General features: G+C 44.7%; 1 protein-coding gene across 2 annotated transcripts in view; it reads left to right on the forward strand.

Annotated features, from left to right (window-relative positions):
- SEMA4D (semaphorin 4D) overlaps nt 1-14998 on the forward strand; it is a 141859-nt gene that overhangs the window by 121825 nt on the left and 5036 nt on the right. For both annotated transcript variants that reach the window (XM_063454940.1, XM_063454941.1), the window contains exon 17: nt 14577-14780. In XM_063454940.1, coding sequence (XP_063311010.1) covers nt 14577-14780 — 204 coding nt within the window. The remainder of the gene's footprint in view (nt 1-14576; nt 14781-14998) is intronic.

The following is a 14998-nucleotide window of genomic DNA, read 5'->3' on the forward strand; positions in this document are numbered from 1 at the left end:
TACAAAACTTGTCTGGCTATTCTATGCCGCTTATTCCGCCACACGAAGTTACAGATCGCCCTTTGTAGCGGCTGTAATTGAGATTTCGTGACGCGGATGGGGAGGGCTTGAAACAGGAATAGAATACGAGGGAGGATGTTCATCTTGGCGGAGTGAATACGACCCAGCCAAGAGATAGATTTATCGGTCCATTTGTCCATGTCATTCATTAAAGCCCGTAACATGGGTTCGTAATTGCTAGAGTACAGTCGGTTCGGGTCTGCCGTCAAATGAACTCCCAGGTATTTGAGGGAGTGCGGTTCCATTCGTATGTGGTAAGCGGTCTGTATCTGAGCCACATCTTCAGCTGTCATGCCGATTGGCATCGCGCTGGATTTTGGAATGTTTGCTTTGTATCCAGATAGGTCCCCGTATTCTCCTATAACTCTCTGTAATGCGGTCATCGACTCGAGCGGGTTCGTAACGGTGAGGAGAACATCATCTGCGTAGGCAGATACGGTGAATTCTACCCCTCTGACTTCTACTCCATGAATGTTCGGATGCCTGCGAATCGCCTGTAGAAGAGGCTCGAGGGCCAGCACAAAGAGGAGGGGAGAGAGAGGGCACCCCTGCCTGGTTCCATTATGTAGGTGGAAAGGAGTAAGCGGGGCCCCTGAGATCTGTATCTGAGCCCTTACATCATGGTACATTGCCCTCGTGATGTGCACGAACTCGTCCGGAAATCCCAGGTGTGACAATACAGCGAATAGGAAATTCCATTTGACCCTGTCGAAGGCCTTCTCGGCATCGATAGATATTACCAGGGAGGGCGTATTCATCGCCACCTGTTTCCAGATCAGATCAACCGTTCGCCTTGTATTTTCGAACAATTGTCGGCCTTGTATGAACCCCACCTGATCGGCATGTATAAGAGTAGTCAGAAGTGGGTTCAGCCTGTCTGCCTGTATTTTGGCCAAGATCTTCACATCATGGTTAATCAACGATATAGGCCTGTAGTTTTCAGGTAGGTGTGCATCCTTATCCGGTTTGGGTAGTAATATGATCGTAGCCAATGACATGTCAGGGCCCAGTCTTCCTCCCTGTCTTAAGGAATTAAACAGCGTGGCCAGGTGAGGTGCTAGCTCCTCCCTGAAGGCCTTGTAGTATGATCCATCATATCCATCAGGGCCAGGTGCCTTGTTCCCTTTAAGGCTCGATATGGCCTTGTCTACCTCCTCAGTACTGATCTCCGCCGCCAGGTTCCCGGCAGCGTCACCTGACAATTTGGGCAAGTCTAGTCCCTCGAGGAATCGTTTTATGCTTCGGTCCTCTTGGCCTCCCATCAAGTGACCGTTCGGGGAGTGATTATACAATTGTTTATAATATTCTTCAAATACCTTTGCGATGTCTGTCGGTTTTGTTTTTGTCGTGCCATCTGGGTGTCTGATGGCCGTGATGTGGGGCCGTTGTTGCCTGGGCCTAAGCGTCCTGGCCAATAGCGTATCCATTTTATTGGCTTTATCGAAATAGGTCCGTCTGGACCATGTCATGGCCTTAGCCGTGTCATCTAGCAGAAGTGTGCGTATGTCCCGTCTGACTGCCTCCAGTCTACCGTGTATTTCAGCGTCCGGGGTAGCCTGGTGTTGCTGCTCAAGGTTCCTCAGCCGTTTAAGCAGAGTTTCCAGGTGAAGGTGTTTTAGTCTTTTCTTTCTTGTGGCCAGTTTAATCAATTCCCCTCTTATGACCGCCTTGTGTGCAGCCCAAATCGTGCTGTTGCTTACGTCAGGTGTGGTGTTGACCTGAAAGTAATCCGTAATAGCCTTCCGAATGCTGTCTAGAATCGACTCATCTCTCAGCAGCGATGAATTCAGTCTCCAGGACCATGGGCTCGCCGTGCAAAGATTACCTAAGACTATAGATGCGTCAGCGTGGTCAGACCAGGATATACTTCCCACCTCTGAGCTCGAGAGCCTGGAAAGGCTAGCTGCATTTATTAAAAATAGGTCTATTCTAGAATAGGTGCCATGGGGAGCAGAGTAAAAAGTATAATCTCTGTCCATAGGGTGTTGCGCCCTCCAAGCATCCACCAGTCCTGTTTCCGCAATAAAGGTCTTAAGCTGGCGGTCCTGTCCCCCGCGTCCCTGCGATCTCGGACCTCCAGCCCTGGAGCTCCTATCCATCGCCGGACAGGGTGTAGCATTAAAATCTCCCCCCATAAGGACCATTCCGTGTGGCAATGCGGCAACCTTATCACGCAGTGTAGACCAAAACCCAGCATCTGGCTGATTCGGGGCGTAAATGTTGATCAGGTGTACAACGTGGGAGTGGAGAGTCCCGGTAACTATAATGTATCGTCCCTCCGGATCCGCATCCTGGGCAGACAGCTGGAAGGGGCAAGAGCGTTTGATAACTATAGCGACACCGTTCCATTTGCGATGCGACCTGGCTTCAAAGGAGCCCGTGTAGACATGGTCTCGTAATTGAAAAGTAGCCTGTTTAGGTAGGTGAGTTTCCTGAAGGTATACAACGTCTGAGTTCATCCTTTTCAGGGCCCTAAACATTAGACGTCTTTTTTGGGGGGCGTTCAGACCCTTGACGTTTAGAGTGGTAATCTTAATCGCCATCGTGTGATAGATTACTCACCGCTAACGCTCTGCTGCCACTGTTTGTATTAGGGAGGATCTCCTGAGCATCCGCGTCGGGATGGTCCACTCGTCCGCCCCCCCCCAGGAGCGAGGAAGGGTGGGAAGGGTCAGGATGGGAAAAGAAAAGAGAAAGACAGAAGAAAGGATATGACAGAAAGAAAGGCATCCGGACAAAATCCGATGCGGTGAAAATTCTGGTCTTACAACTCGCCAGAACATTTTGGGTAGCGAGGGCCCTCGTTCCCTGCACGATCAACGCGTGGAGGATACTGAGGATCCCTAAAGCCCCGCCCACCCGCGCCCTAAGCATGCTATAGAGACCTTACCGGCATAGTGGTATCCCGCCCCCAACCATCCCGGATCCCACCCGATGGACATAAATTACGGTAACCCCCTTACCGGACTGTCCCCAACCGCCAATTAATCTCTCACCCCTGAAATACCCCGCAGCTAATGAGGGGCCGCTGCTCCCTGCCTCCGGTTAAGCCACCACTACCATTCCAACACATGTCGCGTTTACAGTATCTACATTAGGTTTTTACACATTGGCTGATCATATTCTCTCCCCCTGTTTGTTTTGGATTTCGATAGGATAAATGCGACTCGGCTACCAGCATGCATCAGGCCCTCAAACAACTAAATGTAGCGATAACCAATTTTTAAACATGCATAACACGCAATAAAACGTAGATTAGTAGAGATACACAAGCTTTGAAATGTTCCATACCGGAGGAAGGGCAAAGGGTGCTCTTTGTCCCCATTGCCCCCGTGTCATCATACAATTTTACCCTGAACATATATACATTCATTTTTGTTTTTTTAAATATTTTGCTGTTTTTCGTTGTTTTTTATATTTTCTGTAGTGCAGCAAAATGCAGCTAGGCCAAGAGCACGTAGCAGGCTATCAACCTACATCGCTCCATGTCCTCTGTGCTCCAGCTGCATCCCACAATTTTACCATAAGCATATATACAGGTAGTGACAGAAAGTGCAATGTAACTTGGCGAGTGGTATACATCAAGCTATTGAGACTACTTAGCATTTCGCCCCCTCTGCTCTAATTTTACCGTATGAATTGAACATATATACAATTATTTTTTTTAAATTTTTTTTTTGTTTGTTTGTTTGTCGTTTTGTTTTTAATATTATGGGGATAAGCAAAATAGCACTAAGCTAACAGCTTACTTCAGGTTCTAAAGACTGTCCCGGTCCCTGTCCCCCATGCTCCGGTGTCTAAATGGAGAAGCAAAGTGTAACTAGACTAGTCGTACAGACCGGGCTATCAAACTGCTGTGCCCCTCGTCATCTTTGCTCCAGTTTCGTCAAACAATTCCGCCCTAAACAGATATACATTTTACATATTTTGTTATTTATTTTTCACCTTTTTTTTTTTTTTCACCTTTTTTTTTTCTGTTTTTTAAATTTTAACTTATTTTTTTTTTTTTTTTTTAAGTTTTAGGTAACGGTGAGCAATACAGAGCCTGGTAAACCGGGCACCTCAGGCTATCGAAGTGTTCCGCTCTGTATTCTCTCCGCTCTGGTGTTTACCACACCATTTTGACAAATACAAATTAACATTTTAAATTTTAAACAATTTCGTTAAGTGTATAGCCGCCACACCCCAGACTCAGCAAGGGTGTAGCCACCATCACCCACAGAACCCCGACCCCCTCCACTCCCCCCCGGGGGCGCAGGGCCTCAGCCGAGGAAAAAAGGACCAGGCCGGAGACCAGGCCCGGATAGACGGGGAGAGGACCGAAGCCCCTACAGCCCCAACCAGGAAAATGGCGCCCCCCGGGGGGAGGAAGCAGAGAGGTCGAGTGAGCATTATTAGGGAACAGGAGCAGGGGAAAAGGACCAACAAGCAAACCAACCCGGAGAAGTCCAGTCCGATCCTCTCTCGTTGGAAGATTCTTCCCTAGGTAAGTAACACCCCGTGTTGCAGGAAAGGACTACAGGTAGAAGCAGCATAGCCCGAAACCCCTCCCAAACCAACGGCAAGCCCTCCCAGACCCTAACGGGCAAAAAAGAAAAAATACAGCCCGGTGACAGAGGAGGAGAAGGGCAGTCCGCAGCACTCCTGCAACTCGAGGTAGGCAAGTCCGCAGGCCCAAAGGACATGGCTGGGCAGCGTCCACAGGGGGGGGGGGGGTGCACTCGATCTCCCCGGAACACCATCAGCTTGAAGGGGAACCCCCATGCATACCTGATGCCGGCTGCCCGCAAGGCCTCGGTGATGGGCCGCCAATCCCTTCTCCGTTGCAGCATGGAGGGAGCTAGATCTTGAAAGAGGGTAATCTCGTTACCGGCATATCTAATGGGCCCCTCTCGGCTCTTTTTCATCAATGCCTCCTTGGTGCGGTAGTATAGGAAGCGGACGACGACATCCCTCGGGGAGTTGGCGTCGTTCCTCTGGCCCCTAAAGGCCCTGTGAGCCCTCTCCATGTGCCACTGATCGTCTGGCAATTGTGGAAGGAGCGGTTTCAAGACGGTGAACAGGAGCCCCTGTAAATCCTCACCAGCGCTCTCAGGTAGGCCCCGCAGGCGGACATTATTTCTCCGGGACCGGTTGGCTAGATCTTCAAAGGCAAGGTCCATCGCCACCAGCTGGGTCGCCATGCCATTGAGCCTGTCGACAACCGCGTTGTGGGCCTGAGTCAAGGCCTCCATGCGGTCTTCCAGTTTCGCGGTACGCTCTCCCAAGGCCCCAATCTCGGCCTGGAGGACCGCTGTGGATTTGGCGATTTCGCCTGCCAGGAACGTTTTCACCTCGGCCAGTGTAGCCAGTATAGTGTCCCGGTCGTCGGGGGAGGCCTCCCTGTCCGCACGAGGTGATGCCTGAGGGGTCGCTCCGGCGCCATCTTGGGGCCCCGACCGGCTCTGTTTCTGTGCCGACATGAGGTCTAGGACTGATCCGCCCGATTCCGTGCCCCGTCTTTGCTGTCTTTTAGGGGGGGGCCTCTTCTCCATGTCAGCAGGTATCTTGGGGTAACCAAAAGTCGGGTAAGGTCGCTGATTTTAGCTATTTTGGGCGCGTTTCGCCGGGAGCTCTAGTGAGACACGTCTAGTCTCATCGACAGTCAGACCACGCCGCCCGTGTCGTGGTTTTTTAAAGCAGATCAGTATTCACTTCGAATTACAACCCCGCTCCTATCCTACTGATAGGGCGAAGGTTGGATTTATTATTACATTACTCATTGAGAAGGCTCTGAGATGGGCCAATCCCTTATGGGAGAATGATAATCCATTGGTATATAATTATAATGCCTTTGTAGCTGCCTTTAGAAGAGCTTTTGACCCTCCTGGTAGAAAGGTCAATGCAGCCAGATTACTGTTGCGCCTGAGACAGGAGAACCGAACACTGGTGGATTATGCACTAGAGTTCAGGTCTCTAGCGTCAGAAGTCAAGTGGAATGAGCAGGCTTATATAGATGTATTTTTGAACGGGTTATCAGATGTAATTCTTGACGAGGTTGCTACTAGAGAGCTCCCTGAGAATTTGGAGGATTTAATTTCGTTCATTTCCCGTATTGATGAGCGTTTAAGAGAGAGACAGAACACTCGAGAGAGGAACCCTAGACCTGCCTTTAAATTAGCTCCTGCATTTCAAAGTCCTGAGTCCAATACATCACTATTTCCTGAACCTATGCAGATAGGCAATACTCGCCTCTCAGAAGAGGAGAGACAGTACAGGAGAAGGGAGGGATTATGTATGTATCGTGGAGTTCGAGGTCACTTACGCCTGAGTTGCCCTAATCGCTCGGGAAACGCTCGCACCTAAGTTTCTCTAGAGGACAGGCCTTGGGTGTTTCTATTTTGTCCTCTACTCATAATTATAAAGATCACAGGCTTCTGCTACCAGTTTCTTTAACTTGGGAGAAGGGAGTAGTAAAGACCATGGCCTTGATAGATTCCGGAGCTGCTGAGAATTTTATCGATCAAGCCTTTGCTACTGAACACACTATCCCATCCCAGTTAAGAGATACACCCTTGGCCGTTGAGGCCATAGATGGTAGACCTTTACTTGAGCCTGTTATTTCTCGTGAGACTATACCCATTAACTTAACTGTTGGTATCCTACACGAGGAAAGATTATCACTTATGCTCATTTCGTCTCCTTCTGTTCCCATAGTCCTGGGTTACCCATGGTTAAAGAGACATAACCCTATTATCGATTGGGAGTTAGGGGAGATACTCTCATGGGGTCAGGGGTGTCAGGAGAGGTGTTTACACAGGGTTTCCCCATTGGCTGTAATTAACACACCAGGTAGTTCTGCCCAGTCTACAGAGATACAGATACCTCCTCTGTACCTGGACTTAAAGGCAGTGTTCGACAAGAAGAATGCTGATACACTACCCCCACACAGGACCTTTGATTGTAAAATTAATCTACTGCCTGGTACCATGCCTCCCAGGGGCAATGTATATCCTCTATCCACTAAAGAGAATTCTGTTCTAGAGGAGTATATTCGGGAGAATTTAGACAAGGGATTCATTAGGAGATCTTCTTCTCCTGCCGGGGCTGGATTTTTTTTTTGTTAAAAAGAAAGATGGTTCACTAAGACCTTGTATTAATTATCGAGGTTTGAATAAAATAACCATCAGAAATGCCTATCCGATCCCCTTGATTACCGAGCTCTTTGATCGGCTGAAGGGCTCTAAAATTTTCACCAAGTTGGACCTCAGAGGGGCATATAACTTGGTGAGAATCCAGCAAGGACACGAGTGGAAGACTGCGTTCAACACCCGTTATGGGCACTATGAGTACACGGTCATGCCTTTTGGTCTTTGTAACGCACCGGCAGTATTTCAGGATTTGATTAATGAGGTTCTTAGGGAATTTCAACATGATTGTGTTATTGTGTACCTGGATGACATACTCATACACTCTAGAGAGATTGAGACCCACCATAGACAAGTCAGAAAAGTATTACACAAACTTCTGCAACATGGTTTATACTGTAAATTGGAGAAATGCAGTTTTGACCAGACCCAGATAGACTTCCTTGGGTATGTGATTTCTGGGGAGGGCTTTAAGATGGATCCTGACAAACTCCAGTCTATTTTAGATTGGCCATTACCTAAGGGACTCAAGGCTATTCAAAGGTTTATTGGTTTCTCCAATTATTATAGGCGCTTCATTAAGGGTTACTCTTCTATTATTGCGCCCATTACTAATATGACCAAACAAGGTGCCGACACTAAGACTTGGTCTACTGAAGCTCTCCTTGCTTTCAAAAATCTCAAAGAACTTTTTGCTTCTGCCCCAATTTTAGTCCACCCTGACACGACTCTGCCGTTCCTACTCGAGGTCGATGCCTCTGAGACAGGAGTAGGTGCTGTTCTGTCACAAAGGTTAGGGGTGGATAAACCGTTACATCCTTGTGGTTTTTTTTCTAAGAAACTTTCTGGGCCTGAAAGCAGATATGACATCGGCGACAGGGAACTGTTAGCGGTCATTATGGCCTTAAAGGAGTGGAGACATTTATTGGAGGGGACCTTACATCCTGTTACTATTTTGACGGATCACAAAAACTTGTCCTATATTGGGGAGGCTAAGCGTTTGTCCTCCAGGCAAGCTCGTTGGTCCTTATTCCTGACTCACTTCAATTATGTGCTTACTTACAGACCTGGTTCCAAGAACTCGAAAGCCGATGCTTTGTCTCGCCAATATGAACCGTCTACTATATCTGAACCGGTTCTTTCTTCTATAGTTCCGAAATGCAATATTATTGCTAATACGAATCTCAGGATTCATTCTCCGTTACTGGCCGAGATCATCAAGATGCAACATCTAGCACCTAAACAGACTCCTGGGGGTCGATATTATGTTCCTCCTGCTCTTCAACTGGAGTTATTACAGTGTTTCCACAACAGCAAGGTGGCGGGACATCCTGGTATTCGCAAGACGTATGCTTTGATCTCTAAAGACTTCTGGTGGCCTGCTTTACGTAGGGAGACTAAAGATTTCATTGCTGCGTGTGAGGTTTGTACTAAGACCAAGCAACCTCATACGCTTCCATGTGGATTTCTGCATCCCCTAGAGGTTCCAGAGAAGCCATGGTCCTGTTTGGCTATGGACTTTATTGTCGATCTACCTATCTCTAAAAAACAGACTGTTATCCTCACCGTGGTTGACAGATTCACCAAGATGGCTCACTTCATTCCTCTGCCTAAACTTCCATCTTCTCCCGAATTGGCAGAGATATTCGCAAGGGAGATTTTTCGTTTACATGGGATACCCTCCCAAATTGTATCTGACAGAGGTTCCCAATTTGTTTCCCGTTTTTGGAGGTCCTTCTGCTCTCAACTGGGTATCAAGTTAAATTTTTCTTCTGCCTATCATCCTCAGTGTAACGGAGCTGCTGAACGTACCAACCAAAAGATTGAACAGTATTTACGCTGTTTTGTTTCCGAACACCAGGACGATTGGGTCGGTTTGATTCCTTGGGCGGAGTTTGCACACAACAATCTCGTTTGCGATTCTACTCATTCAAGCCCCTTCTTCATGAATTATGGTTTTCATCCATCCATCCTACCCCCGGTTTCTCCTTCCCAAGGGATACCGTCGGTTGATGTCCATGTTGCCAACTTGAGGAAGTTGTGGGATCAGACTCGACAGATTCTTCTGCACAATTCCATGCTGGTTAAGAAACACTCAGATAAACGTAGAAGGGCGGCTCCGGTTTTCGTTCCAGGCGATAGAGTATGGTTGAGCACTAGAAACATTCGTTTAAAAGTTCCTTCCATGAAATTCGCTCCCCGTTATATTGGACCTTACAGGGTCCTGACTCGAATTAACCCAGTTGCGTATCGTCTAGCTCTTCCATCTGCCTTACGCATTCCTAACTCCTTTCATGTTTCATTGCTGAAACCACTGGTCTGTAACAAATTCTCCTCCAAGATCGCCCCTCCTCGTTCTGTTCAAGTGGAGGGTCAGGAGGAGTATGAGGTTAACTCTATCATTGATTCTCGAATCTCCCGGGGAGGAGTACAATATCTGGTCGATTGGAAAGGTTATGGTCCTGAGGAGAGGAGTTGGGTACCTCAAGAGGATGTTCATGCTCCTCGTCTCCGCAGGGCGTTTCACTCCCGCTTCCCATCTCGTCCCGGTTCCTTCCGCCCGGTGGGCGTATCTGAGAGGGGGGGTACTGTCAGGGTACCTGAAGTCTCTACCTCTGAGAGAGGTAGAGACTTAGAAGTTTATCCGTCCGGACGGCATGTCTCCTCGCGAGGGAGTCACTTCCTTTTCTAGTACGACGTCCGGAAGCCGACGTCATGACGCCAACCCGGAACGGCCTGTCACTCAATTCTGTGGAGACGAATCAGGACTCGTCGGAGGCGTGTCCTCTCTCCCAAACCAGGGTATTTAACAGTGTTCCTCTCATTTACTCATTGCCCTGTCGTGGTTCTAGCCAGCCTAGTCTCGCAGTGCTCTTGTATCCTTGTTATCCTTTTGGTTTTGACCCGGCTTGCTTGTCCCTCGCTTACCTGTCTTCTCGTTCCCCCGACCTCTGCTTGTCTCTGACCATTCTCTACTCTTTCTGTGCGTTAGTCCGGCCATTCTAAGGTCCGGTATACGTACCTTTCTACTGTTTGTACTCTGCGTGTTGGATCCCTGTCCCGATCCTGACACTCTGTAATTCTACTTTTACACATCACTATACATCTACTCCAACAGGGCCGGTGTAGGGACTTTTGACTACAAAGGTGAAGATTTTTGCCACCTCCTATGTGGCACCAGATACAAATGTAAAGAATATTACGTTGAAACTTCTTGCTACTCCTCGATGGCACACAATATTGTGCATTGCATTGCTTTGGAAATCTGGATTTAACTCATTTACTTTGACCTCCTTGGCATAAAAACTCACAGTAATGTGCAATGTGTATCCGTTTATCACAGAGCTCCACAGCAATAAAATGTGAAGTGTCTGAGTAAATCGCAGAGCTCCACCACAACTGAATGCAAAGTAATGTGAATAGTAGTGCATCACAGCTCCACGGCTATACAGAGTAATGTGCATTTTGTATAACAGTATTACAGCATTCCACTGTAATAAACCTCACAGTGGTGAGGTAATGTAATGTGTGATGGCTGTGTTTGCTACATATGTGTCATGTTTGTTTGTTTTGTGTGTTGCATCTCTTTGTAACATGTGATAGCTATGTGTGGCTGTGTGCGTTGACTGTGTTTGATCAGTGTGTGGTGGGTGTCTAATTTAGATAAAAAAACAGGTTTATCCCCCACTCCTGCTTAGCATTTTTAACAGGGAGTTGGTTTAATTCCTGGTGGTTCAGCATGGGGGCTATCTTATTAGTTGTCCCATGTAACGCAAGCCCTGACTCTGAACATTCCCAAAAGAAACGTTTCATCCATACTGCATAATGTTCAGAATTCTCTTTTATGTTCTATTCATATCTTACACCATCAGTATAAAACAAGCTACCATGTAAGACGGAATACCCAACAGTCAATTTTTACGTCTCAGAAGGAACTGTTCACACAAAATAGATTTTAAAGAACAAGCCCAGAACCTTAAAGAAAAATGTATTTAAAAAAAATATTCAGCAGATAACCTGAACAGAACTTTAACTTTCATCTACCAAACACACAGATTAGACCTCTTGGACTATAAGGTTAAAGATAATAAGAACTCATCTTTTATTCCAGTCATTTTTAATTTTAATAATCAAAGTAATAACGTGAGAAAAATCATGAATAAACATTGGCACATTTTAAAACAAGATGATATTTTAAAGGATTTTATTCCAGATTTTAGAGGTGCCCCCAATTTCAGCTCTATTCTGACCACAAACTACACTAAGACTAAAACCAGCCATTTCTCATCTTTCTTACCACAAGCCTAATGTTTTTTAAATGTACGGTATGTAAAAACATAGATTAGTGTATAAAATCAAAAACGCGAAACGCGTTGTAGACTTTTAATTTGTTTTACTACTGTTAATAAAGATATTTTGGCTACTTTTACATTGAGTGTGCCTTTTTACTCTTTTTACTCTGTTATTATTTTATTATTTTATTGCCTGGTATCCTAATTTTACTCCCAGTAAGAACTTCTCAAGAAATCCTTAGGTGGGGATTATTCCACCCGCGCCCTATCCATAGAGCAGTTTGCCTGCTCTGGTAAATGTGAATAATATTCTCTTATTTATTCTTCTGGTTGATTTTATTTTGCAATGATCCCAATGTTGCGTCCGTGGCCGTTTTGTCAGGGTATTTATATCGGCAGACGTTTTGTGCTATGATAAAAATTAAAAGTGTATATTCTGAGTCACTCTGAACAGAACAGACTCCATTTTGTTATCTTCAAGCGAACAAAAGACACAAGATTTCTATCCCTTCTGTAAAACTAACCACTTTGCCAGGAGCTTAGGAATGCTTAGTATATACAAACCTGTTGATAAGAAATGAGAACGGGGGATGGACAGACTGTTAGCTAAATGCTAATGGAATATAATTAATTCTAAAACCCAGACATTTGTGATAGAGAAGATTAAATAATTTAATTTTACTTTTGATAATGTATAAGAGTCCCATTGTAATTTAAGGGTCATATTTAGTATTATAACTGTCATATTAGAAATTATAGCCGAATTTGCCAGAAACATAGTCTGAAGAAAATTCGAAGAAACTCTTGAACTGACAGAAAACTTGAGTTATAGACAACTATAAAGATAAGGTAAATGACTCAAAATAGCAACCAGGAAAAGTTAACTCTTTCCTGGATAGGTATGTTTAGTGGGACGAGACTGCCCTCTATAGACCAAATACTTAAATTGTTATCTGGAAGGTAACCACACCCCCAGTGTTTCTATTGGTCTATCACCTAGTGAGAGAGAGATGCAGAGAAGGCGAGGTATGCAGAGAAAGCAAAGGGCAAGGCAGTCGGAAGCAGGCTAAGAAAGAAAAGCAGAGTGAGAGCAAGAAAGAAACATTCCTTGACACTTGGCTACCTACTAATCTGATGAAAATATCTACTCAACTGGTAATTATACTGGTTTCATTTAATTAATCTTAATTAATTAAAAAATTTCTAATAGCATGATATATGACTGGATAAATCACGATCAGATTTCGATATTTAGAAATCTTAGTTACTAAAGAATATATAATTAAGCATTCTATTCTGCAGATAGAATTACAATAATTATATATATTTATGTGATTTATCACATGTTAGCATATCGTGATATTTATCCAGGTGTATTGATTTGCTCTAAAAAAAGATAAAATATCTGTTTAGGCAAGTTAAAATTCTGCTTCTAGAACATGGTAGATTACTCTTATTGGATGGTTCCAGGAAATGACTAATGAGATGGTATAAATGTTATTTTATTTAAAATCACATGAGAGTAGGTTTTAATTACTCAGGAGGTCTAGCCAGCATTGAAAGGGTTATTTTAACTGTCAGCTAAAGTTTTATGGCTTTATGCTGCAAACTGTGTGAAACTTTTTCTTTCTTTCTGTGAACTACCGTCATAAATCTTGTCTTGACAATTAAGACTGTGTTAGCCAGTGGAATGTATTGCCATTATATTGCATACCATGTTATACTAAATATTCATTGATTATTATCACGCATGTTACATAATATTATTATTTAAATTGTCACAATAAATTGTATCTATTTTTATAACAAATTGTGATTGTATTTATATGGAATACATTTCACTTACACAATAACGATCTTTGGGATCTGAGAATTGAAATAGTGGGCAATTCTCAACTGTTTATTATTATTATCCCATAAATATCCCCACAGCTTTCTCCACCCTGGTGCTCGTGAGGGACTCTTCAATTGACACCACGCGGCCAGAGAGCATGGATATCTCACCTCGGACTTGCGCCATGTCCGCATCGAACATCGCTTTAATATTTAAATATTTAGCATCAGCGCCCTTATGTCAGCTTTTGTAGCAGGTGCTGCGTCCCCTAGCTCGTGAGGCTGTAGGGATTTGGTTTGTGCCCTACTGGAAGCGTGAATGGATTCAGGTAGGCTATCTTCGTCTGATGATTGTGTGGCGTAGGCCTCGCTTGGCGCCATCTTAGCGGGCTCTTGCCGCTGTGCCGGGCGCATAAAAGTGCCAGTATCTTTAGATCCGGAGCTGGGATCAGCTTGGCTTTGCTTTGTCTTTTTCCCCATGGTGCAGGGGTTCCGGAGGGCTGGTTTTCGGGTCCCAGAGTTTGTTTTTACTGCTGAGATGTGGATTTTAGCGGGTCTCGTTCTCGGAGCTGTTGTGTGCTGCGACTAGCTTGCTCGGGCGCTGGCTCCGCCCTCTTTCTTTTTATTTTTTGGTCCACACAACATTGAAACCATTCTTCACGTATCCTATAAGTGGGGATTGTTCCACTGTAAGCCTTTCATACTAGAGCTGGTTTAAAGCTTTAAAAATCAGGAGTAGGACCATATATATTCTTTTATTCTTATATTTTCTGGACATACTGCACCATATCCTCTCCTTCTTTCCACATACGGACCGCATCTGATATCCCAACAAGAACATTTTCCTTGAACAAGTTCGTGATTGCTCCTCCGGAAGTATATACCATCATCTTTTATTGGACTTTCTATCTTGGACATATATTTAGTATTTTATTTTTTATATTTATATTTATTTGTTTATAAAGGATCTTATGCTGGTTATAATATGTGTGTATCTCCAGTATCTTTTTATAGTGGCGCTAATCCTCTACACTTTTTATATTTTGTACTTGCCTCACTACTATAGGGATAGAGGGATTCCCTTCCTTTTGGAGGAAAGCTGCCTTAATTTCACTTTTCTCAGTTTGTTCTATCAGTGCAGACCCTTTACTACTGTTTCCAGATTAATAAACCAGCAGATTAATTGCGACCACTTGGAAGGTTATTCCATAAAATATTGAATTTGTTTTATCTCGTTTTGTGTAAAAGCTGTTGATCTCTGCAGGTCCATCAGATGTCCATTTTTTGTGGGAGAAGGATAATGTTGTTATGAAGAGCTGTGCCAAGGATGAATTGTACAACATGGCTGATGGCAAAGTGCACATCCTCAGCTGGGTGAGAGACATAGCCACCAGTGATGCAGAGTATCAGTGTATTGTGAAATCCAAAGCCTCAGAGAAGTCCTCCAAAGTTTTCATTCGTGTTTCAGGTAATTTCTAAGTCCATAAATACGTCCCCTTTTGTTTTGTTTTTTTTAATTACATTTGAGAGTTCTTTTATCCGTGGAACATACTGTCTGCAAAGAGGCAACAAACGAGTTGTGCACTGTCAAAAATCACACAGAGGAGATGAGAAATATTTTGTGAATACAGACAATACTAGTGACGGGACATTATTGTAAGCTTATCCTAATGGCTTATATAGCCA

This window comes from Pelobates fuscus, chromosome 5 (genome assembly GCF_036172605.1).
Source record: "Pelobates fuscus isolate aPelFus1 chromosome 5, aPelFus1.pri, whole genome shotgun sequence".
Classification (NCBI taxonomy): Eukaryota; Metazoa; Chordata; class Amphibia; order Anura; family Pelobatidae; genus Pelobates; species Pelobates fuscus.